Source organism: Dermacentor variabilis, chromosome 1, assembly GCF_050947875.1.
Source record: "Dermacentor variabilis isolate Ectoservices chromosome 1, ASM5094787v1, whole genome shotgun sequence".
Classification (NCBI taxonomy): domain Eukaryota; kingdom Metazoa; phylum Arthropoda; class Arachnida; order Ixodida; family Ixodidae; genus Dermacentor; species Dermacentor variabilis.
This window is the reverse complement of record NC_134568.1, coordinates 64,998,098-65,024,322: the sequence shown is the minus strand read 5'-3', so window position 1 is coordinate 65,024,322 and position 26,225 is coordinate 64,998,098. Positions and strand designations below refer to the sequence as shown.

Sequence of the window (26,225 nt, the reverse complement as noted above, 5' to 3'; positions counted from 1 at the left end):
GCCGCTTTTGGAACTCCGATTTCAGACATGCCTGCACTGCGCCTCGGTGGGTGCGAAAAGTCCCTCGTTTTATTGTGCCCCGTTGCGCTACAAGATATGGCAAAGCTAGAAGGTGCGTTTCCGTTCCCCAAATCTTTAATCAACTGCCGGACGATATACTCGCTGCGACCTCAAAGCGCACCCTACGGAATATGTTAAACCATGTTTGACTCGTGTAATGCTGACTGCTTATTTTGGATGGTTACGCTATTTCTCTGTTATGTGATCACGTAGTTTTCTGTTGAGACCTCGTTCACTAGGAAGTGACGAGCGATTTCAATCCTGTCCAATGTCTTTTACAATTTTTCTGTTGCCGATGTTGCGGGTCCTGTGACGCAAGCCTCTCTGTGGCTTTGACAGACCCGATATATCAACGTACATATTCAAGAAGGCAATAAAAAAACTATCAGTATTATAATAACTATTATTATTTAAGGGCTAATCTGTATATAATCAGTATATGAAACATTCGCCGCTCCTCTTCTTTTACGAGCTAATGGGGCCTTGATCTATAGATTTACTAAATGGTAAACTACATATCATGTAACCACTTCGTTCCTTTATTTCGCTTCGGTGTTCTCCTTTTGCTAGCTGCTTAAATTAAGATTTCGTCAGTTATCAGCAATCCCACTTCATAATTAATAACGCTCATCGTATGTTAGTATACTCACGTCGTAATTTGGGTAAGTCTCCAACGGAACTGAAACTACTTCTCTATAGAACTCTTGTGCGCCCCCAAATAAGAATATGTCGCGGCTATTTAAAAAAAATTATGGGGTTTTACGTGCCAAAACCACTTTCTGATTTTGAGGCACGCCGTAGTGGGGGGCTCCGGAAATTTCGCCCACCTGGGGTTCTTTAACGTGCACCTATATCTTTTCGCCCCATCGAAATACGGCCGCCGTGGCCGGGATTCGATCCCGCGACCTCGTGCTTAGCAGCCCGAAACCATAGCCACTAAGCAACCACGGTGGGTGTCGCGGCCATTTGCAATCCAGATCGTGATAATCTTATTCATGCACGAGTAGTAGTTCAGAACAATGCCACTCGCTTCATACCATAGCCAATTATCTTCGTACATCCAGCGTAACAGCAATGAAAGCCACTTTATCATTGACTCATTTATCGCTATAAACGCAGAAAACTGTTGCGCTTATTCTTATTTCACATAGTTTATTATATCCTCATCATCTACCCGCTGAGCTCATCTCTGTACCTAGGTATGCACACCTTTCATCGCGGGTTGACCACGTTAGTAAGGGTGGGTGTACGTCCTTTTGCACATCTACTCTCCCTCATATTGTACACCTCACTTGACTGGAGCCATGTATGGGCACCTTCCCACCAATCTTGTTTCTATCACGGATCACGCTTTGTTCAGACAATCATTGTGTGAATTTTTTTTTCATCGTAAGTATAACCATGCCATATAGCGAGTCCATTAGTTTGTATTGTTACGTGTAGAAAGACACAGACGAAAGAGACAATTTACAGGCTATGTAGCTCTGTATTTACAGGCTCTGTAGGTGTCTGAACACGAGACGCAAGAGCCTTTCTCGCGGCAACCTTGCGCCCAATGGGGTCGCCGAACAGTTCCCGTAGTTTTTCATTAAACTGTCCCAACTGGTTATCTCGTCGTCATGCGTTTGGTGCCACACGCGTGGGGCGCCGCCGAGATAAAATATGACATTGGCGAGCATAATGGTTGGGTCCCACCTGTTATTAGAGCTGGAATGTTCATAGAGCTTGATCCAATCGTCAACATTCTGTCCCTCCAAGCCAGAGAACACACCAGGGTCGCGATGTTAGGCAACCGTGACGATTGGAGCAGTCGGACAAGCCGAAGCCGTTGCAGAGGTAGGCTCGTCACCGGGAGGCATGGTGACAAGCTCGATGTACCGACCACTTCAGAGTTGCGTGGCGAGGACGGGGATCGCTCACCTCCACCAGAATGTTACGTGTAGAAAGACACAGACGAAAGAGACTATATTTATACGCTATTTACACTGGAGCCAGAGCACCAGGCCGACAATCGCTCGCGCCAAGGGCACAGACCCACTTCGTTGTTCTCGCGGCGGCTCGTCTCTTGAGCATCTCGCGATAATATCGTAGCAGTATCATGCGGTTTTTGTTTTACCGTTATTTTTTCTTGCATTCTGTCCTAACGCTTTATGCATCGCCGTTTCTTTTTTTTGTGCAACTTCGTATAACTTACCGTTCCTTTGTAACCCACTCCCCTCTACAGTTCATTAGCGTTTGAGGGTATTTGGAATAAATAGACAAACTAAATAAATATGTATTCGACTGCGTACTTCTCACATGGCTGAGTCATATACTGCATGCGACACCGTCGTCGTCACACGACACGTGCCACACAAGCGTGCAAACTCTTTGTACACTTATTTTGTTGTAGCGCAAGCTTAACGACAAGGACCACAAGAGGCCCATCTGACAAACACAGCGATGTGTGTGTCAGATGTGCCTTTCTTTTGTCCTTGCCGTTCAGCTTGCGCTACAACAAAATAAGATATGCCGTACCAACAAGCCCCTATAGCTATCCTCATCGGCTCTTTATACACCGCACGCGTTGTCTAGCCACCTTATACGCAAAAAGCGTTTTTTTATTATTTGTGTAGCTAAGCTGATTGTGCTTGACCGATGTTCTGCGCGCCGTAATCAGCCATTTACCCGCCGTGGTAGCTCGGCGTATCACGTGTCGTTCTGCTGCCGAGCTCGAAATCGCGCGCTCTATTCCAGGCGGCCACATTTCGGTGAGGGTGGAAAGCAGAAACGTTTCTGTATGTATTTAGGTGCACGTTAAATGACCCGAGAAAGTCGAAGTTAGGAGGTAGCGCACACAACGAAGCGCTCGTCCTGCATTCTTTCTTATAGTTCGTCCTCGTCCGTTTGCGCTGGTTACAATAGGTCGAAATTGATCTGTGTCCTCAATTAACATTCGCTGCAAATTTATGTAACTGCGCCGCTATGTGTCTTCTTCGACTTTTGAGTCCGTCTTGCCAAGCCAGCTAGTCAGTCTATATATACTGAGAAGAGAGTGTTTTCAATGGTATCCCACATCTCCGTCGCGCGTATACCAGCTAAACTCTCCGTTATAATGCCTCTTCGAGATTTATATACATGTGTTTAGATAGAGCCTAACCTTTCCGGATCGATGATAAGCGCCATTCATAAGCGCTAAAAAAATAATCGAAGGAAACGATACAAATTCCGTCAGAATCCATGTCGCGATGAATTTATAGACGTTAATGCGATCACCATTGACGCAATGTAGCCAGCGACATACCGTATTGCCGACGCCGAAACGCGTCACGTATGAAGCGTGTGTGCAGCCGGGCTCCTCTCTCGCGCTTCCCAGTGGTCACGCTGCGCCATCTAGCGGCGCCGCCGCGAAGTCTGTGCGTTCCGCGTGTGTGAATATATACTCAGACAAGATTGTCTTAGTGTATACGACGCGGATTCGATTCTGCCCAGCATCGAATAAATTTTAAAGGGCTTTTTTGCCATTGAAGACCGGCACACACCCAGTGGCACGTACCCAGGAACCCAGATTAGCGTCTATGTGTGTGCGAATAGTGATTTTCGAGACCGAATCGAATATGAATCGAACAGCTCCAGAAGCGAATCGAACACTTTCCGAATAGCTTTTGAATACTGGATAGCCGTTATCCCAATTAACACAAAACGATGTCCATATCGCGGTATTTTTAAAATTGGCAAGTTTCTGTCATTACATAGTACGTTTTAAGCGTTGTTTAATACAAGCACAAATGGAGCATTAGGAGCCAACAAGTACCTTCTCCTCATGCACGCGGCTCTTCGGAGAGTGCGAATGATCGCTATACAGCGTGGAAAGGCCGGCAACATAAGTGACGTAGCCTGCTCCATTACGCAAGGTCTCGTGTTTTATGTCTATACTATGCCCGCGGGAGTGAAAACTTACCGTACGTTTGCTCCAATTTTATGTTTACTTGGGCGCGGTTGACGTTTTGAAGTAATCGAAAATTATACAAAAAATATTCGCATTTACGAATAGTGACTATTCGCGATTCGAAAACCGAATCGAAAAGTACACTATTCGATTCGTTATTCGAAAGTTTCCTGTGTTCGCACGCCCCTAAAATGCCTTAGTCTTCATTTAACCAACAAAGTAACGAATACCACTATATCGCTTCTTATTCTTATGTCTTCAGTTACGAAATCCTTACTAAGGAAATCCTAACGACACAATTGCGGGAACATATAAGATTTTACAAAGTATGACGCTAAAGGCGCGCTTTCATTAAAAAAAAATTATGTAATGGACGTCTAGTTCGCGCTACATTATTAACACACTAAACAGAAAGGCCTTTTCGAAATAGAGGCATATTCGCAGAAACTCGTTTTTGCGCACCACTATTAAAGTTAAAGAGGTTCATTGAAGAGGATCACGTCTGAGCGGGGTGCACCAGCTCCCACCATGTATGCATACAAATCGCGTGGGGTCCGGAGCATGAGTCCTTACGCGGCAATCAACAGGTACCCGCGTATACGCCCGAGCGCATGCACACCGGGAGCCGCGAGAGGGTTACGTCGAGAAGTTCCACCCCGAGCCCGAACCACTAACCTGCACGCACATCCTACAACACTATCGCCTTTCATGAAGAACACTACCGCCGCCTCATGATGCTCTGACGCGAGAGGAAGCCGGAATGTGGCGGAAACTCCAAATAAACACATATCCACATTTGAGTCTCTACCACGCCATACACCCTGCGCTGTATTCCTATAAACGCCCACATTGCGATCAATGCGCAACGCTTTACCACATGGTATGGGCTTGCGCAAGCACACCACAGCTCACGCCCATAACGCATCTCGCCACACGGCAATGGAAGGCGGCGTTGTCCACCTGCGACTCGACGGAGCAGCACAACCTGGACAACCACCCAATTCAGAGGGGGGGAGCTACCTACGCTCATGTGCTCTTTTGCATAAAGTGTATTCTCTCTCTCTCTCTCTACCCAGTATCCAATAACCAATGACCCAAGTTGGTCTGACAGTTGGTTTCGAACCCGGTTCCCTCCGCACAGCAGCCCGATTCTCTAGCCATTATACCGTGGACTACACAATGCTATACCTGGGGTTCCTTCCGGACAAAATGTGCTTCACCGGCGAGCGTGCAGCTATGGAATGCCATGGTTGGTTCACCGTCTGTTCGACGACCCAGAGCTGACAAACTAAATGAGTTCTGGAACCCCAAGCTGCAGTGGGTCATCGGTCATGTCACCACTCTAAATGGCAAACATATAAGCTCCCTTAGAGGTCACAGTAAACGCCGCTTTTTTTTTTTTAAAGCGGTAGCGACTTTCAAGACGAAAGTCCTGAAATCACTACAAGCTGGCCATTATTGAGAGCCCACTATATGGCTGTATAGAGCCTACGCCAACGACTTTCGTGGGAACAGCATCAACGCCTGTTTCACATGCAATTGCCTCTCCATTGCATGATGGAATAAAACTGGTTAATCGAGGAGCTTGAGTGTTGTGCAGTGTGCTCAAACATGTAGAGACTCCGACATGTACTATTATGGGCTCCGATAATCATGGAGCCCTTCTTGTGAACCTAAAAATGTAAATTTGTGCATAAAACATGATTTTCTAATCACTCGCGCGTCTCTCTGAGCCGGAAAGTGGTTAAAGTATCCTCATCATCGTCATGATCGGCCTGTTTTATATCCACTGCAGGACGAAGGCCTCTCCCTGCGATCTCCAATTACCCCTGTCCTGCGCCTACCGATTCCAACTATAGCTCCCGCGAATTTCCTAATTTCATCGCTCCACCTAGTCTTTTGTCGTCCTCGATTACGTTTTCCTTCTCTTGGTACCCATTCTGTAACCCTAATGGTCCAACGGTTATCTAACCGGCGCATTACCTGACCTGTCCAGTTCCATTTTTTCCTCTTGATGTCAATTAGGATATCGTATATAACCGTTTGCTCTCTGATCCAAACCGCTCTCTTTCTGTCTCTTAACGTTATGCCTAGCAATCTTCGTTCCATCGTTCTTTGCGCGGTCCTTAACTTGTTCTCAAGCTTCTTTGTCAGTCTCCAAGCCTTTGCCCCATATGTCAGCACTGGTAAAATCCACTGGTTGTACACCTTCCTTTTCAATGGCAATGGTAAGCTTCCAATCAGGAGCTGGCAATGTCTGCCGTATGCGATCCAAGACATTTTTATTCTTCTGTGAATTTTCTTCTCATGATCAGGGTTCCCTGTGATTAATTGACCTAGGTAAACGTACTCCTTCATAGACTCTAGAGGCCGACTGGCGATCTTGAACTCTTGTTCCTTTGCCCGGCTATTTATCATTATCTTTGTCTTTTGCATACTAATTTTCAACTCCACTCTTACACTTTCTCTGTTAAGGTCGTCAATCATTTGTTGTAGCTCGTCTGCATTGTTGCTGAATAGAACAATGTCATCGGCAAACCGAAGGTTGCTGAGATATTCGCCATCCATCTTTACTCCTAAGCCTTCACAGTTTAATAGCTTGAATACTTCTAAGCACGCAGTGAATAGCATTGGAGAAATTGTTTCTCCCTGTTTGACCGCTTTCTTTATAGGTACCTTCCTGCTTTTCTTATGTAGAATTAAGGTAGCTGTAGAACCTCTGTAGATATTTTCCAACGTATTTACGTAAGCGTTCTGTACTCCTTGAGTATGTAATGCCTGTATGACTGCTGGTATCTCTACTGAATCAAACGCCTTTTCGTAATCTATGAAAGCCATATAGAGAGGCTTATTGTACTCTGCGGATTTCTCGATAACCTGATTGATGACATGGATGTGATCCATTGTAGAGTATCCCTTCCTGAAGCCAGCCTGTTCCCTTGGTTAACTAAAGTGCAGTGTTACCCTTATCCTATTGGAGATTAGTTTGGTAAATATTTTATATAATACTGGGAGTAAGCTAATGGGCCTATACTTTTTCAATTCTTTAACGTCTTCCTTTTTGTGGATTTGTATAATGTTTGCATTCTTCCAGTTTTCTGGGATCCTTGCAGTCGATGGACACTTCGTATAGAGAGCCGCCAGTTTTCCAAGCTATATGTCTCCTCCATCTTTGATTAAATCGACTGTTATTCCAGCTTCTCCTGTCGCTCTTCCTCGTTTCATGTCTTGCAGGGCCCTTCTGAGCTCATCGCTAGTTATAGGAGGAGTTTCTGTATCCTGTTCATTACTGTTTATAATTGAGGTATCCTGACTCCTCTGGCTACTGTACATGTAGGTCAATATAGAATTCTTCCGCTGTTTTTACAATATCTTCGAGATTTCTGATGATATTACCCTGCTTAGCTTTCAGTGCATACATCTTGGTTTGTCCTATGCCAAGTTTCTTTTTCACTGATTTCAGGTTGCGTCCATTTTTTACGGCTTCTTCAGTCTTTCTCACGTTATGGTTTCGAATGTCACTTATTTTCGCCTTGTTGATTAGTTTTGATAGTTCCGCGAATTCTATCTTATCTCCTGAGTTGGATGTGATGTGATAACTTTATTTGGAATCCGGCGATTGGAAGGCCCGGTGGGGCCACCTAGATGGCCACTGGGAGCTGCTGCTCCCGTGCGGCTTCCTTGGCTCGCTGGACGGCCTAAAGTTGGTCTTGGAGTTCTGAGCTGAGCAGCACGGCGCCCGTAGATTTTCTGGGGAGACTGCCATTTTATTTTGGTATATTTCACATCCCCACAACATGTGTTGAAGGGTGGCTCTAACAGACTTGCATAGCTTGCACATATCGTTCTCGTATATATCGGTGTAGAAAGTTTTTAGTTGCACGGGACTCGTTCTGTTTGTAGTCGCCTCCAAGTAACGGACTCAGCTCTGTTCAGTTTAGTGTGAGGCGGTGGTAATACTCGCCTCCGATTTTGATAGAATTTGGTAATATCGCTAAATCTTGTTAATATATATTTTTCTCTCCAGATTTCCTCCTCCGCATTCTCCTGACCGATGGCAGTCACTCTTTGCTCAGCTCGGCGAGTAAGACCTCGAGCTTCGCGGTGTGCTACCTCATTGAGGTTGACTGCGGGAATGTCTGGAGTCGTATGCGCTGGGAACCAGAGCAATTGCCTGCCGTTCTTCTCTGCATTGGAGAATTTTGTTTCATTGACTCTGATGATGTGTCATGCCTCAGGAGAGATCCTACCTTTTGCATAATTTCTAATGGCCGCTTGAGAATCGCTAATGATGTACTGAGCATTCGTGGAGACAGATGCTAGTGCAATGGCTACCTCCTCTGCTGTCTCGGAATGTTTGGTATTAACTGATACGCTTGTAAGGGATTTTTGGGTGTGATCTACGATTACTGCTACATAGCTATTTCTGTCTGGGTATTCAGCCGCGTCTACGAAGGTTGCTCTGTCGTCTGACCCAAAGCTTCGGATAATTTTCTCTGCTCTACTCTTGCGACTGTCGTCGTTGTAACCTGGATGCATGTTCTTGGGTATATTTGGTACTAGGAGTTTGTCACGAATTTGGACACTTTCATTTTTGTCGTTTCTTTATTAGGTCCTTTGTTACTTGGGAGAGTTTGCCTACTGGTTGCATTGGTACCTGGCCTCCCACTTCAATTACTGCCTCTGAAGACAACCTAGTTACAGTTTCAATCGTTAGCTGTATGTCATCATCATCTCTCTGTTCTAAGGCTGCATATTTGTTTGCAAGTACCAGCCTGAATTTACCTGCTTTTACTCTTACTGCCTCAAGGTTGACCTGTTTCTTCTTGACCAATTTTGCTCTTTCTCTCTTCAAATTGAGGTGAATCCTATCCCTCACTAACCTATGATCACTGCACTTTACCCTACCTATCACTTCTACATCCTGCACTATGCTGGGATCATCAGAAAGTATGAAGTCAATTTCATTTCTTGTTTCACCATTAGGGCTTTTCCATGTCCACTTTTTGATGCTATGCTTCTTCAAAAACGTGTTCATTATTCGGAACTTATTTCGTTCTGCGAATTCTACGAGCATCTCTCCTCTAGCGGTCCTAGAATCGACGCCGTAGTCGCCAATTGCTTGTTCCCCAGCCTGCCTTTTCCTCACTTCTGCATTGAAGTCGCCCATTACTATATAGTATACTGAGTTTGCACTTTTCTCATCGCTAATTCAACATCTTCATAAAACTGATCTACTTCCTCATCGTCGTGACTGGATATTGGAGCGTAGGCTTGTACTACCTTTAATTTATACCTCTTATTAAACTTGATTACGACTACAGCTACCCTCTTATTAATGCTGTAGAATTCGTAAATGTTGCCCGCTATGTCCTTATGGATCAGAAATCCTACTCCGTGTTGCTTCTTATCTAGGAGACCGTTATAGCAGAAGACATGTCCGTTATTCAGCAATGTATAAGCCCCACCAGTTCTTCTAATCCCACTAAGGCCGATTATATCCCAAACTATTTCTGATAATTCCTCAAAGAGTCCTGCTAAGCTAGCCTCTCTCGAGAGGGTTCGGGTGTTAAGCGTTGCAAGGGTCAGTTTCCACTGGCGGCCTGTCCGGATCCAGAGATTCTTAGCACCCTTTGCTGCGTTACAGGTCTGACCGCCGTCTTGGTCAGGTGCTCCTCAGCTACTGAGGACTGAGGGTCATTGGGTAATTGAGTGAGCCATGTGGGAGGGGGTGGCCGAATACTGCACCAGGAAGGCCAATTCCTGTTCTGGTGAGGGAGTGTCTTGTTGAAACTTAGTCGGCCTTCCTAATTTGGTTGTAACTGGATTAGTATAGCCCCACTCGCTCTCGGCATCTTTTGCCGGTGGCAGGCGTCACTCCAAGTCTGCAGATGTTGTGCACTGGAGGAGGTGAATTTCAAGCTCACCATCGCAAAAAAACAAAAAGAAACCCTCTTATAGCGGGATTCGAACTTCCGACTATGGCAACCGAACATTCGACATAGCTCAGTCAGCGAATCGCACATGCGGCGAAGCTCCCTTATTGCCGAAAAGTACAGCCCCGAGGGCCCTACGTGCCTAAAAATTTCCTTGATTTGTCCGCGATAGATGCCTTTAGCTGATCGCGATGGGTAACTCTATACAGAACGATTTCTAAACGGTTCTGGCTTCGTAGTTCCGGAATCGCACGTGCGTAGCAGGCCGAGAACCTGGCTAGGTATAAGGCGGTCTCGGCCGCCTTTTCTGTAAGTAAGGTATCCTGTAAGAATTTAAATCGCATTGAAAGATCGCGCTATGTTACTCTAGCTAGATTACAATAGTTTGAGTGGTACACGAACACTTTTGCATCGTGCCGCAGTATCGTGCCGCAGAAGGGCAGAACGCAAGCGCGCTCGTGTGCCGTTCTTTGGATGCACGTTAAAGGGACCACAGGTGGCCAAAATTAACCCGGAGCCCTCGACTATACGGCGTCTCTGACGGTCACTATGCTGCTTAGCGACGTTAAGAGGGCACCAAGTTTAGCTGCAATGGTAAATCACGCTTCTGCAAATGCAAAGCGGTCAGTCTTGCCGAGAGACGAAGCTCGGCAAGTCAGAAAAAGAAGCAAGAAACGAAATAGGGCCGGAGACGTCGCTCTGATGTTCTGGCACCAGCTCCACGCTCGTCTAGATAATTGCTTATCGATAAAGAAGGGCCACGTTGTACCTTAAAATAACGAAATCTACAACCTAGCATGGTTCAATAACTTTTTTTTTTCAGCGCGAGAATGACCAAAACACGAGAAAAGGTTTTTCAAGTTCGGCGACGTCACATAGACGCGCGGGCGCTCAGGTTTCGGTGCGACATTGAAAAATTAGTATTTTCGGCCTTCGTTTCCTGCAGCATTATTCGACCTTTTCCAGATGGATGCACTAAAATAGAGTTATGAAATGTTACCAGTCTAAGCTGATTTAGTTCTGCATCTCGTGTATCCCATTAAACACAATGAATCAATCAGGGCGTCAACACAAAAGTTTACTTCAGTCTATTACAGCCGTCTGTGACATACATTCCTGAAAACATTGTAATCGACAGCGAATCAGACGCAGGTCGTGGTCGGAACACCGGCTTGTTTTGGCCTTCTATAAGCGATGCACACAACGCACTACGTCTGACGTACGCGCGTATACCGAGACGATTATGAATGCAAATGTCGAAGCTCTACTCTCGCTTCATATTGACCTAAAATAGAGTGCGATATTCAGCTAACGGTTAGCCATTCTGTGCAGACCAAAATAGTACTGGTCACTGCGTACAAATAGTATCTATACATATGCGAGGTGTGCCAAATTAGCTGCGCGAAGTTTGTGCCGATTCCATTTCTACCTTTCTATTAATACCTGTGGCAGGAAGCGCTATTCTATTCTTACAAATTTGATTTTTTGGGGGAATCTGGTTTTCACTTAATAGAGAAAGCATAATGCTCAATTAGCACATTAAAATTTTCCGACTAGCCTTTTCGCTACTTACGAGCGGCGCCCGATTACAAAATCAATCTTAAGCCAGTCAGTGCCCAAACAGTGTGAACTTCACTAGAATCCTGACCCAGCAGTGCAGTAAAGACGTTTCCGTCCAGGACAAATCTACTGCTTTGAATGCCAAGCACGGATATCTCGATACTGGCGCTTTTCCAATGTGCCTTAAGCATGTGGCTGGCTTAAGTAGCCAACTAGAAATTTAACTAGTGAGACTTTGCTAATGACTCGTGTACCATGTGCTCTAAAGTCGCCAATTATAAATTTAATTAGTGAGACTTTGCTAATGAGGTATATGGACATTGTGAGTTTTCGCGAAAGCACAGTGCTGGCCTCATCAGACAATCGAACTGTAGAGGCGTAATAACGCTGCCTGTCATGGAAAATATCGTTTTTTTTTTTTTTGCGCAGCTCATTTAAAGTTCAGGCAGAATGTTATTACACAAACATCTGCCGTGCGAATTCTTTCGTAAACGGTAATTGGCTTAACAGAAACAATGGCGACAAAATAAACTGTCGGGTAGTTACCGTATATAGCTTTCGTCAGTCAGTGTCATCGCCTGAATCGCCACAGACCTACAGAAAATTAATACAAAGTTTACATTGCGACCATGCGTAGGTTGTGGGATCGTTACCCACCTGCGGCAAGTTGTTTTTTTTTCATCTATTTTCATTTCCATTGATTTATCGTTTATTTATTTCATTTATTAAGCACAAGTAATTTCCCCTATGTTGTCCTTGGTGTTTGTTGGCTACTTGTAATATGAATAGGAGACTAGACTTCTTCATGATTTTGGAGAGGGAAAGTACGCCTAATTCTGCAAGGAAATCTGATCACTGATGACTGGCGGCCAACCACAATCATCGAATCGGACGCAAAATCCCTGCAACGACGTTGCACCTTCGCCCCCGCATATGACTCAAGCGTGTAGCAATCTGAGAATCCGAGGTCGACGCTGTTCCCACGGTAGCCTTCGACGTTGGCCCCTTTCATCAAAGGTCATGTTCAGGTAGGGTGGATCTTCGCGGTAATCACCGATTCTACGAAGGGCGGCGGCTGTTGTCGCCTCGAAGTGAGCCGCTTTGTTAGCGCGTCACAGTCCACGTCGGCCCCGTCGTCGTCCGGTCGCGCGTTGATGACTGGACGGCCTCGTGGTAAACGTCTAAGGAATGCTCATCGCCATATTGAGACGCTACAGTATTCTTTTTTTTTAAAGAAAGCTTTCATTGCCTCTTGTTTGACTTTACCGCTGCTGCTGTCGTACACACCGCGTCGGGTGTGGGTGTGTGTGTGTGTCGGGGGGGGGGGGGGTGACAGGCGCGAGTCAGAGAGGAAAGGCGACAGGAGAAACTTGTTTTCACCCCACCTCGTCGAATGTGCACAATGCCCTCCGAAGCTCCCCCGCCGTCGCCACATTAGCTGCTTCGCAGCTGTAACTATCCGTGACTCCCTTCAGAAGAGGGGACGCTGAGGAGAAGGAGAGGGGGAAGAGGCATCTCACATACAAGAGAGGGGAGGGAGGTGACTTGAGAAGGCAAGGACACCCCACTACTATACGACAGCGGGAACTTACTTCTCTTTTTTGTTCCTCTCTCCACTCCCCCTTGATGCTGAGACGTGCTCTCTCAAGGGTAGCAGCGGTTTCGGGAAAACAGGATAAGCTTAAGTTCACAGTACGCTGCTGCTATTTCTGAAAAATAAACGCCATGCAAATATGTCAAGCGAGTAACTTGCGCAGGGCGTGCAGAAGCAGAGCCGCATTAATTAAAGCGCACCGCAGGGTCCAGGAGACACTACGGAAGCGGTCGACCGTCAAATCAACACATCTGTGCCTGCCGCGTTAGCTTTGCGGCTATGGCATTGCTAGAGCTCGCGGCTTTGATCCCGACCACGGCAGCCGCTTTTCGACGGGGGCGAAATAGAAAACGCACGTGCTCTTATATTTTGTGATACGTTAAACAATATCACGGTGTCAAAATTAATCCGGGGTGCGCCACAACGGCATGCCTCATTATCCGAGTGATGTCTTTATGCGTCTTCCTTTTGTGAGTGTTCAATTGCGGCACAAAACATGTCTTTTATCCGAGTGAGTTTTGGCACGTACAGCCCCATAATCCAATTTAAGTTTAATACTTCTGCCACAATGCGATGTACCATGCGATGAAATGACAACGCTCAACCCTCTCAGAGATTATAAAATATGGCGCGCAACAACGCCTCAAGCAAACACCTCTCCCTGTGTGTTCTGTGCACAACGCAGACAAACAGCAGTGGTGCACGCAAGGTAACGTTTAACATCAACTCACTGCTCTTGTGTTAGCCTAAACGTTGAAGAAATTAAGCTTTAGCCGTCAACAACACCTCTAATTATCGTCAAACAAAGCCTCCAGCATGGAAAGCTTCGATTATTGATTCCCACAGTGCGTGGGATCTACACAATTTTTTCTTCCCCAGGATTTCCTGTAGCCAAAAATTTTGCGGTAGAGGAAGCGCATAGTGTGCGACATTTTATCGCTGGCGCGCTTGAGTTGATCAATTAATTTACGTTCAGGTTCATATTCAGGCCGCTCCAATGTCATCAAGAGCTTGACAATGCACACGCGACGATGAAGGAACAAATCCTGTCTTGCACTGCCAAGCTGGAGTTTGCGCTGATCCTGTGTGGATGCGGTATGGGAGCGCGGCATTAGTTCTCTAATTTTTTTTTTTATCCACACAATGTTGAAGCGGTACCGCACTCAAATGCAAGTGATATTTTGTTCCCGCGAGGACATTGGATATTTAGGAGGGACGTGCTTAGGTTCCTTCTAAAGTTCCTCCATGGTAAAAGGATGGGAAATGAATGGAGAGCCGTATGGGTCGTTGTTTGGGTTTGCGTTTGCGAAGTTGCGTTCAGCCGGTGCAATCGCCAGCAACTTGTGCAAGGTTAGATGCGCCTGCAGCAAGCAACACCCTTCTTCCTCCTCCTCGCTTACGCGGTTAAATGATTATAAAGAAACTGTACTAGAGGATAATTAATAAAGTCAAGAGATAGCTTCCCATTATAGATCAGTGACATGCTGCTGGGACACTTCTCGGGTAGCTTTGTTGGTTAAATGCCATGAGGAGTCTAAGTGCTGTGACGTATATCGACATATTTCGAAGTGCACTCGTCGGGTAGTCTCCAGCTTCGCCATGCGACCAGACGAGATACACGCTGATACAATTCAACGCTTTCTTAATTTGTTTGTTTTCTTTATGATTTTTGCAAAATTTCTAGGACACAGAAATGGCTAGGCAATCATTGTGCCTAACAAGCGATTATTTTCTAATTGGAACAGGTTTCTGTGCAAATAGTCAATAACGTGGCAATACAGTACGCTAACACATGAAAAAGAGGTCAACATTAGAAAAGGAAGAAAAAATTATGCGCATCCCACGCCCCGTGGGAATTGATGTAAGCGAAGTTTTCTCTGCTGTGTGCTTTGATTGTCGTTAATTAGCGGTGACGTTGTCGGCGAATGTTTAGTTTCTTCAACGCTTAGGCCAGCACGAGAGTGGCGAGTTGATATTAAACATTACCTTGCCTGCACCCCTGCTGTTTGTCTGCGTAGTACACAGAACACACAGGAAAAAATGTTTGCTTGAGGCGTTGGTGTGCGCCTTACTTCATACCCTCTAAGACGGCCAACCATATTCGTTGCCTTGCATGGCACAGCTCAGAAGTGCTAAACTTTATTTGAATTATGGCTGTAAGTGCCAAAACCACAATCGGATTAAGAGGCACGTCATGGTGGCGGACTCCGGATTAATTTCGACACCGAGTTGTTGTGGAATGTGCACCTAAATCTAAGTACACTAGCGTTTTTCTTTCGACAGCCGCATTTCGCCCTCGTCGAAATGCGGCTGTCGTGGTCGGCATCAAACCCGCGACCTCGAGCAATGCCATAGCCGCAAAGCTACGGCGGCGCGCACAGAAGTGTTGATTTGACGTGTGACCGCTTCCGTAGTGTCGCCTAGACCCTACGGTGCGCTTTAATTCGGCTGTGCTTCTGCCCACCCTGGATAAGTTGTCCGCTTGACAAATTTTATGGTGTTTATTTTTTAGAAATAGCCGAGACGCACCGTACCGTACCTTGAACTTAAGTTTATCCTGTTTGCCCGCAACCGCTGTCATGTCCTCCCGTCACCTTATCCCCTATACCCCCCACCCCCTTGTACTCTGTCTATTGTATACCATTTTTTCTAGCTTTCCTCTGGACTTGCGCGTTAGTAGAAACGCAAGCGGCTGCAGTTTCTGCAATGCAGGGGGGCCAGGGATAATTACAGCTGTCAAGAGGCTACTGTGGCGATACCCAGGGAGCTCCAGAGCGCATTGCGCACATTCGACGCGGTGCAAAGTTCCAAACAAGTTTCTCATGTCGCCTTTTCTCACTTCCGCGCTCTTGCATGTATGCCCAAGCTCTGAAACACCTCTTGACGCGCTCTGCCAGACAGCTACAGCAGCAGCACAGGCAGCAGTGGGAAAGTCCAAGGAAGAGGCAAAGAAAGCTTCACTTTAAAATTATGATATCATGGCTCTACGAAACACGAAAAAAAAATTTTGTCACAAGAGCATGTCACACATTTCTTGCAGTAATATGATTTCCAAGCCGATCATGTTGTTTTGATTCAAATCCTTTAGCAACGAAGACAGACGAAATTCAATCATTTGTTTTCCACAGTTTATGCGAAAGAGTGGTCTTATGCGATTGTATTTCTTATACGATTGACAAAGTTTTCAAATTCGCTTTCTGTCTCTTTAAGAACAATTTACAGCAGCGACAAAGCCTGAATTAATAACGATACTCCATGAGTAATTGCTCGAATAATTCGGCTGTGTGATACACACAAGGCACATTGCAGACTAATCGAATAAATTCGCTTTTGTGATAACAATACCTACTTAATATTGTCCTTCGTAGTTGTCCGTCATACAAGAGCACCATAATTTATAATAGAAGAAAACAACGAGTTATACAAAACATTAACAGATACCGCGAGTAATGTAATTACTCGAATAATTCGGCTGTGTGATACACACAAGGCACTTTGCAGACTAAACGAATAAATTTGCTTTTGTGGTAACAATACCTACTTAATATTGTCCATCCTAGATGTGCGTCATACCAAGAGCACCATAATTTATAATAGAAGAAAACAACGAGTTATATGACAAAACATTAACAGATACCGCGAGTAATTATTCTTTCCACGTAGTCGTAGAACTGTGAGGTTCCGGGCTACGTGTGACTAGTAGCGTCCTGGGCTCTCACTCTCGTCAAGGTGTAGAACATTGAGGAGCTGCTAAAGTTTGCGCAGTGCATGCAAATAGTTGGTACCCGCTGTAGAGGCTATGGTGTTGCGCTGCTAAGCACGAGGTCGAGGGATCAAATCTCGGCCGCGGCGGCCGCATTTCGATGGGGGCGAAATGCAATAACGTCCGTGGTCCCGTGCTTTGGGCGCACGTTAAAGATTTTCTGATCGTAAAAATTAACGCGGAGACCCCCGGCATGCCTCATAATCAAACCGTGGTTCTGGCGCGTGAAACGCCAGAATTCAATTCGAATAGTTCGCCTGTAAGTAGAGTTCACTGAAGTTGTTGAATGCCTCCTGTCTTCTACTTCACTCCTGCCGAGCTACATTACAGGGAATTCGTCCCTGAGCACACGCACAAAAAAGTAGCATACGGCATGCGTCTGGGGAAGCGTTGCCCCTGCCACGAATTGCTTCTTTAAACATGCTGCGCTCACACGCGCACGCGCGCGCGCGTATGTGCGTGTGTGTGTGCGATCTCAGAATGCGGCCTCATGCGGGGTATAACATATAGATGCAAGACCTATAGAAACTGGATCAGCTTTAGGGGGTGAGACACTCCTTGTCGAAGATAAAGGCCAGATAGAAATAGAACAAATCATACACACGAGAGGGTAAGGTGGAAGCTTGGGCGAGTTGGTGATTCAATATCGACATGTGTGCACAGCGAAAAAGACAAGGACTGAAGGAAGAACACAACACAGGCGCTGACTTCAACTGATCTTTATTTGCGAAATCACCAGAATCGTCACGAGAGGGAAAGGAAAAACAAATATGAACAAAAAATAAACAGAAAGAGAGAATGCTCCGGGGTCATGGCCTCGGGATCCTCCTCTTCGTTCTTGCGATGCATCTTGGCCAGTTTGTGCGGACGCTAGCTTCCTTTCTTTCCGTGCATGATAAGCGTTTCGTGTACGATCTGCATAATCGCACGCACTTGTTTGCAGATCGCACGCGACGACGACTCATACAAAGTTTTCCGCAAGCTCTGGTCAGAGCTCGCGCTGCAATTAGCGCGAAAAACGGCAGGATCTCGCCAATCGAGAAAGAACTTGCAGTCTGTCGTCGAGAAGGAATATATCCACATCTTTATTACTTTCTTTGTTTAATGGAGTCGGCCACAATAACTACTACTATTTGAAACTTTGAATCCTAGGCTATATAGCCCAGACTTTGCAGGGATTCGCAGGGGTTTTTTTTTTTTCCTCTTTCAAATCCTTTGTCCCCTACGTATTTGCTACCGACTGTATACGTACGAAGCACCAGGCGCTATACAAGCATTCTGCAAAGTCGTGAATGGCAATATGTGTTTGCCCTATTATTAGATTCGTCGGACGATCCTAGCGCTGTCAACCAGATGTAGGAGTCGTCGGACGACCTCGCCGCTGCCACCATTTGAAGGAATTGAAGGTCGTAGAGAGGAACTCGGTGAACAGGATTTATTTACATTATTTACATCTTAGACAAGACATACATCGACAGTCTAGGGTGACTCCCATATAGAGCCCGCAAGACTAACATACAGCAAACAGCTTACGAGCACACAGCTCACGAGTACATTTCTAGCATGACAACGAACACTCAGCTCCCGACGACGAGCACCCTCTAGCAGCCGGCAACCGCTGCTTATAAGCACTTGGTCCCCCCTTGATTCCAAGCGGACGGAAACGTTCGTCCAGCCATCGTTCGACGTCACCGTTCGACGACACCGTAGATGACCCGCCCTTCTGGAGGAGGAGGAGGGCTCACATACACGTGTTGCACAGGTTTCAGTGCCGCGCACACACACACGTGTAAAGGTCCGGAACCGACGTCAGAGGGGCTTCGTAGAACTCTGCTCCGTCCAGGTTGGCACGCCGGGTAGCACATTCCTGAGCTGACTCCGCGCCACGTGGCTGCCGGTTATTCGCAGTTCTCTGAAGTGCGCCCCGTCCGGTTGGATTGGAACACGTGCAGCGGGCTGAAATAGCTGTCACCCCGTACGGCCATTCCTAACACTACAAAGTGATTAGTTTAACAGACAAGCAGGTAATTATTCGCTTACGCATATCGATTTCTCGTGTAAGTAAATGTCCCATAAACGCGTTGGAAGATGTTAGGTGTGTGCACAAGGTCGCAACGAGGGAAGCGGACAAGACAAACGCCGCTGGCTCACCTCGTGAGCGTGTCTGCACGCCTAATCGTTTCTAGCCTGATTGCCTGCCAACTAGCTCAACCTTCTGGTGTTCTACTATTCAGTATATAGTGGGGGAAAAAAGTCGTAACAATAGAATTTACTCGACATTCACGTCTGCCATAATTCGCGGCACGTCGGAACTACTGATAAGAAAATTTACTAATCTTTCTGCGTGATTTACTAATATTTCTGGGTGTTCTCACTAGCGAAGTGTTACGTAAGTGTGTACAGTCGAAAAAGAAAACATTAAAAAGAAATTAAGTCATGAGAAAAGCAAACGACGTCGGCTTGCTACCCTATAATACGCACATAGAGTCGTCGTCAGTATCTAAGGGCTTCACTGATAATTGCATTCTGCTTGCAGCTACGTATCTTGCAGCGTATGAGCGCGCAGTTTAGATAACGAGATAACCTTCACAAAGCTTTTCGTTCTTAATATCTCCTCTTCGTTAGCCCACCCCTTGTATATATATCATAAATATTTTGCGAATATCACGACTGGATTGCACCCGCATGTGCTTGCGAAGGAACTACTTCGTCAATCCCCTCCGCCCTTATTTTCATTTCTTTAATAATATTTTTAGTCTTTATTAACACTTATCAGCTACTGTGTGTATACACATAGATGGCTATATTTCTCAACTCGATCCCGATTAATTCTACCAATGAAAACGTGGGTCAAACAGTCGCGTACTGGCATTTCATTAGTGTCATAACGTAACGCGCCTTTCTCTCACTCAAATCAGCGAGGGAAAAAAAGATCTCACGAAATTAGCATGTACTTGCAACTCCTGAAAGACTGAAAGGTTTAGTACAGGTATTGTTCAACCAATAACTGATATGAAGTACTTCGAGCTAACTTCTCGCAGTAATGATTGACTAGTAAACGATTGCATAGGTACCGTGCAGTGAACCTTGCCGGGCTTAAAAGCAAGCAATATCAATGAAAAAGTTATCTTTTGTTGCCAAAGCATTCAAAATCAACTGGTATTTCCCTATTGTTCGGCATTGGTGCGAACATGTGTTGAGCTGCTCTCTTTCCCCTCTTTTTGAACTTGAATGTACGCAGCACGATGCCCCAGTAAAAGGTCACTTTGTCTAAAAAATCAACGCGTAGGAGCGATGTAACTATATATCCCCCAACAACAACAACAACAATAATGATAACTCAAACAGTTTCATATGCATTGTAATTGCCTCGAACAAATAGTCAGAGAAAATTAACGCTAGAACCAGACAAAAAGAAAATGAGTCCTTTCTTTGTTTTTCTTTTTTCGCAACATACCATGAGAAGTATGGCAGAGGAAGCGTTTTATTTTTCTTCAGGGGAGAATGGAGGCCACAACAACCAACTCAGCTGGACCACTCATTTTTAATAAAGTTTATTTTCTGCTTCATCTTCAGGGGATTGTCCGGAACACGAAGAAAGAGAACAATCGAAGTTTCCCCTCATCACATTCGTCGATCGAGTCGAAGAAAAAGCAAACACGATGAACCGACCACTGCCAAGACAGACTCTGCAAGCCTCTGCGAGCGGGCGCACAGACTGCTGGCACGCAATCGTTCATCGGACAGATAACTTTCACGGTGCGCGCACTGTACCACAACCCACGCTTTCCGAGGCCCCTAGGGAAGGACGGCTTTGAGACGCTCCGTCGATTATACAAAGACTGCTCGCGCTAATGACAACGAGGAGACGCGAGTCGTTCGCCTCGTCACGGGCTTTGAAAACAAGACACACACATGCATAGAAAGTCAATCCCACACTGGACAAGCGCGTCAAAAGCATAATCAGAGAGCCGGAGGAGACTCCGCGGAGGTCGAGCGGGAGGGGGGAGCGACTAAAAGCAAAGCCCCGAAGGCAAGAAGCAAAAGCGCCCACAGTGGGAAGAAGTGGTGGAGTCGCTCTCCCTGTCACAGCAGCAAGCAGCAGCGCCGAGCCGGACGCGGGACGGTGGAGAGGAGAACAGAGGCAAAGGGAACCACCTGGCGGACAACATTCCTCCGCGAAGTCACGTGACGACCACTCGACGCCCAGGCGCAGTGTGCGCGCGAGGAAGTAGTGCGCGCGATTCGCACTTTCAAAAGTTGTTTTTCGAGCGAGAAACGAGCTGAACGAACGAATGAGTTTTCCAAAACCAAAGTTACTTACATTTTGTGTGCGTTGTGGTAAATGTAATCCAGCGGGTAATGTTTTAGAGACAAAGGGAGGAGTTCAAAAACCTTCTTGCGGAGGTGGTTCCCAGCATGGGACGTTTGCTCGGGCGCGGACGGGGCGCGGATTAGAGAGGTAGGAGAGGGGGAAGGCTCTGCTGTCGAGGGGGTCTTCTTCGAACAGGTCTGCAGTCCGCATCCCCTCTCAGTGCTGTGTCGATGGTGCTGCGGAGCGGCATGAAAGTGTTCGCATCCGAGTGCTCGCGGACGATGTTGGTTTGAGTGAACGGAAGGTGTCAGCCAGTGGACCGCTGAGACTGTGCGTGTGTGAGGAGAAGAGTATCGCGTTGATGCGTGCCGGCGCGCTCTGGATTACGTGCTGCTGGATTACTGTGGCAGCGAACACTCGGCAGACAATGACAGACCGCTGGCGGTGACAGCGAACAGCGCAGCAGAGAGAACCTTGCGATCGGATTAACTGGCGGACGGTACCGACCATGAAGCCTCGGAAAACCGGGGTGGCCCTTGGCCTGTGGCTCGCACTGGTTGCAGCTACGATACCAGCCGCAGTGCAAGGTGAGCAACTGTTTGGTTTTTGGCAGTCTGTTGTGATGGTGTTCACCTAAATGTATGTGCAGCAGTATCACGACGGTGTTGCTTAGCTTTTCCGAGACTCACTCAGCCCGTAACTGACGCTGGTTTTGCGGAAGGCACTGAGTGGATCTCATCTATAATGGTCACTCAGTTGGAAAACCCGATATTTCCAGCTTTGACCCATGCTTTATATTTTCTGGCAGTATTGTGGTCATTTCTCACTACCTGTCAGTGGGAAATGGCCGCAACTGCTGCCTATGTGCACGCGAGAAGTGTTGCTATACTCCTAAAAATTTTACGAGTCACTCTGCCGTGTTGGGGGCCTCTCCCCACACTTGCTTGGCATGCCATGGTTCTTGCGATCAGTCGCATAAGATTTCCAAGGCCTGTTGAGCGCATGGTCTTCACCAATCTTCGATGTCGACTGCCTCGCTTCCAACCACCTACGTTATCGAGTAGTTGCCAATAAATAATACCACCACAAGAAAAAGGTCAGGTTCAGCGCGCCGGCGAAACAGCTACGGTTTTCGAGAGGCGAAGGATAAAGGAGCGATTATATTCCGTGGGCTACGCGCGGCATTGCTAAAGACTGGCGCAGCTTTCTTGTTCCTGCTTCTACCTCACGGCGCTCCCCCCTTCTTAAACCTCTAGATAAGGCTCACTACTTGAAAGATTGCGCCTATCGTCAAGAGTACGCGCAACATGCGAGCATTTTGACAAGAGCGCGCAGCTCTCCGGCGGGCTCTGTATTCCTACAAGTGTGCTCCACCATCTGGCGAACCTTGCGGTGGAGCTCGTGCCGTTCCGCGCCCGCGTTTACGAGCGAGTTCATCGAAAGGGAAAAGGAACAAAGTGGTCCCGCAGCGCTAACTGCTGCCGACGTCGCTCTCTGCCCCTTCCTCTTGGACGCGTGTTTATTTTTGTCCGCGCTTTCCGAATCGCCAGTGGCGACCCACGAGGGTCGCCACTGGTGTGATTAGGCCTAGTCGTCGTCTGCTCCGCTGGCTGCAGCGAGCTGAGCAGGGGGGCATTGTTCGGGCGCGCGCTGCAAATGAGCCCTCAGAGTTGCTTCGCTACAGGCTAACTGCCTCTGCAAAATGGGTGATGGGCTTGATGGCGTATCATTGCTCTGCGGAGGAAACTGTTTACCTGGCTGGCGTTGCGCTCTCGCCGAGACGCTCATGCAGGGAGGCTTCCCCGCGATGGCTAAGCCTAACTCCGCTGAGAAGCCAGTCGTTCGCTGACAGAAGACGGGCGTTTCGCGGTCGAAAACTGTCGCAGCGCGTGTGAGCTGTCGCTTCTGTAGTCGGCATTAATTTTCTCTGTTTACATTGCTCCTTGTTTAGAAGCAACTAAGTAATTTATGTTTCATACAATGAAGAGGGTAAGTGCAGTGGTCGACGAGGTGCGTTCGTTTATTGCTTACTTTAGTACTCAAAATTTCGGAGCATTTCGTTCATTTATGAATCATTTCGTGAAGTCGATTGCATTCAGGTATTTTGCACTGCTGAATGGGATTGATAATTTTCGACACTTACCGAAATAAACAAGCGCTCGGATAAAGAAGGAAAGGGCGCGTGTATGACAGAAGAGGTTTGTTTATTGCACAGTTCTGTAGATAACGCGGCCGCGTTCACGAAGTCTTCCGCGTTGGATAAAGTAACTGTTAACGGCCCATCTAAGTCATGTTGTTTGCACCCTCAGTCGCTCGAAATGCCATTAACTGTTCGGGTTGAGGACTGACCAAAAAGTGTGCTTTCTCCGTTGTCAACTGTATACCTAAATGGTTCCTAATTCGGTGCATTCAGAAGCCGTGCAACTCCTCCTTTCTCTCCCATGCTGCACGACAAACTGAAGAAACAAAAATATTAATTGCATTGTTTCAGGCCCTACGCATTCCTAGCTGTCGCGCGTTCAATGGCTGGCGCATGTGCCGACGTTGCATGAACGTGGTCGTTCTTCGAACGTTCAAGCGACAATGTGCATTTGGTAACAAAGTCTCACACTGCCTTGAAATGGCAGAGGGCGACAAGTCGTGGCAAACTGCGCCCGTTAAGCCAATAAACACCTCACTTGGGCTGGTTCTCTGACTTGTAAAGTTTTAGAACTTCGTACTTTTGAAGAGAAAGGTAATTGTTTTTCTTTCTGCGCAATGAGTTAAGCCAGGGAGTGTCGCCAACTTCCTCTAGATTGAAGACCATCATCGGCTTTCTGCCAATTGCGCTGAGAAACATCTGTCAGCCGAGCGCCATTTAGTTGATTCAGTCCTTATTCGCTGCTTGCCGCTCAGAACCGGTCGTGCCCTCAGCGCCAGCAGCATGCATGCGAAAACTCCTGGCGCATGTTTTTCTCTGAGACTGACCACTACGGACGAACATTTATGCAGGTCTCGCAATATTTAGAAGCCCTCTCGCAACCCGCTGCCTATCACGGCGCGTTGCGCCGACTCTTGCTTAAAATTCGCTTTCGTTCATCGCTAAGCGTCGATTGTCATCGCTCGGGCACCTAGCGTTACCTCTGAGTTGCTTAGTTTTGTCTTAGCATATCTCCTGCTTCGAGTGTTCAAACTGTTGACACGGTTTGGGAGTGTCTACGGCTCAGTTTCGACTCGGAAGGACTCGGTAATAATTTTTTAAGCCGATATGGGATCTACCCGACGCGCCTCACAGTAGGCACGCTTCTCTCGCGCTAAATGTGATACGTTCAGGTTACGTTGATTTGAATGTTTCTGAGGCGTTTCTTTCAAAAGTCGACTGCATTGTACGTCAGCGACCAGATCCCTAAATTTGTCCCAGTTATGCGGGCAAAAGGGGAGGAGGGTGCGACTGGTGTCGAGAGAGGGACGACGGCTCCCCGTCCCGGAGGAGGAAGTTGCCGGGTTCGGGCCTCGGGACCAGGCTGGCCGAGATGGCGCGCAGGTGCGCTCCGCCACTTCCCGCACAAACGCATGAGCGGCGGAAGGGCGAGGGGGGTTCACCCCCCGAGCAGCTGCTCCGGCCGGGGAGGAGGACGGGGGGCCCGCGCGCGGCAGATGGCCGAGACCGTGTGAACTATGCGCGAGCCGGCCCGAGTTGCCCCCCCCCCCCCTCACCTTGCTCGGCTCCTCCTTGCACCACACCCTGTCTCGCCGACATCGCGAGGCTCGCGACCAAGGCGGAGTCGCCTGGGCCCTCGCATGCTACCTCAAGACAAAACCTGACGTCACAGGCTCTTCGAGGGCCTGACGTAATGTGAAAAGGCTTATTTTTTCCCCTAGCCGCGTATGTGGCTGCTCAGTCGAGCGACTCCGATCCCCACCCATTTTTTTTTCTTGGTCTTGTAGTAACGGTTATCTTTGCGGCCGCCTGGGTCGAAATAAAATAACGACGTCAGTTTATCATTTTCTTTTTCCGACAATGGTTGCGCCAAAACGGCAGGAAGAGACGCATGTCACGCGCGCCTACGTTACGCCCTCCTGTGTTATTTTTGTTTTCTTGTGTTTCTTCATTGTGCGCTCATGCCAATAGCCCTGTTCCTTGTTTCACATCTCTTTCTTCTTCTTTGTTGTCACTCATAGGTGGAGAAAAAATTTGGGACCGTACATCCTAACAGTGCATTTCATTTGTCCCTTATATTGGGCTCGCAAGCCGACGTTGTCGTCTGGGTTGGCCACTCGTCGCTACGGATAAGAAAAAAAGGTTAATGGAAAATGAAACGAATCGTTACAAAATATGGCGCGAGGCTGTATTGTTAGGGAACTTTAGAAATGGCGGGTCAAAACTTGCGACAACGTCATCGGCCATGCGTGCTAAAGTGCCCGAAGTCATTAAGCGCATGCGCAGTACTGGCACCGCTGCTTTTTGGGTGCGCTAAGATCCATTTAGCGTGCGCTAGTCGCCTGTGTTTGCTATTTCCAAAACTTCGTTCCCTTGTTGTCCCGGCTTGTGAGCATAGCTGTCACTGTGGCGTTTCGTATTCAGCTGCTTCACAAAAGCATGTTTTTAAAACTTACGCCCCAACACTAAAACTGATTGTTGGCGTATCGCTGGCTCGTGTTCATTCTGACCTAAACACGAAGCAGCGGGCACTGTGTAGACTGATTTTTCGAACGTGCAGCGAGAGAGCAACATGCAACAACGGAAAACAAGAAGCCGTTCGAAAATAGATGTTTTCTCTCTCTCTTCCCAACGCAAGAAGCCAGACACTGACATATGATGGAGTGTAAAGAAAACAGGTATTATTAAAAAAAGGAAAAACACTGGGTTCAAAGAGGAGGAAGAATGAGTCGTGAAAAAAAAAGAGCACAAACCTTAATTTTTTTAGTAAGTATTTTATTTACAGTAAGCAATATACAAAGCTCACTGCAGGGGCTAAAGGCAGTCAAGCCTGCCAATTCAAAGCAACAGCCACACACTGCACGCGGAATACACCGCTGTTAAAACAGCACAGCGCCTATTTCCGCCATCAAAAGACCGCCAGCACGCT

General features: G+C 47.1%; 1 protein-coding gene across 2 annotated transcripts in view; it reads left to right on the top strand.

The window, feature by feature from the left end:
• The first annotated feature begins 21,038 nt into the window (after window positions 1-21,038).
• The window catches only part of N (neurogenic locus Notch protein), an 81,336-nt gene continuing 76,149 nt past the window's right edge, over window positions 21,039-26,225 (top strand). Inside the window, exon 1 of one of the 2 annotated variants that reach the window (XM_075688268.1) lies at window positions 21,039-21,743. In XM_075688268.1, coding sequence (XP_075544383.1) covers window positions 21,665-21,743 — 79 coding nt within the window. In that variant the 5' untranslated portion in view covers window positions 21,039-21,664. The remainder of the gene's footprint in view (window positions 21,744-26,225) is intronic. The other variant, XM_075688271.1, reaches the window with a different exon arrangement.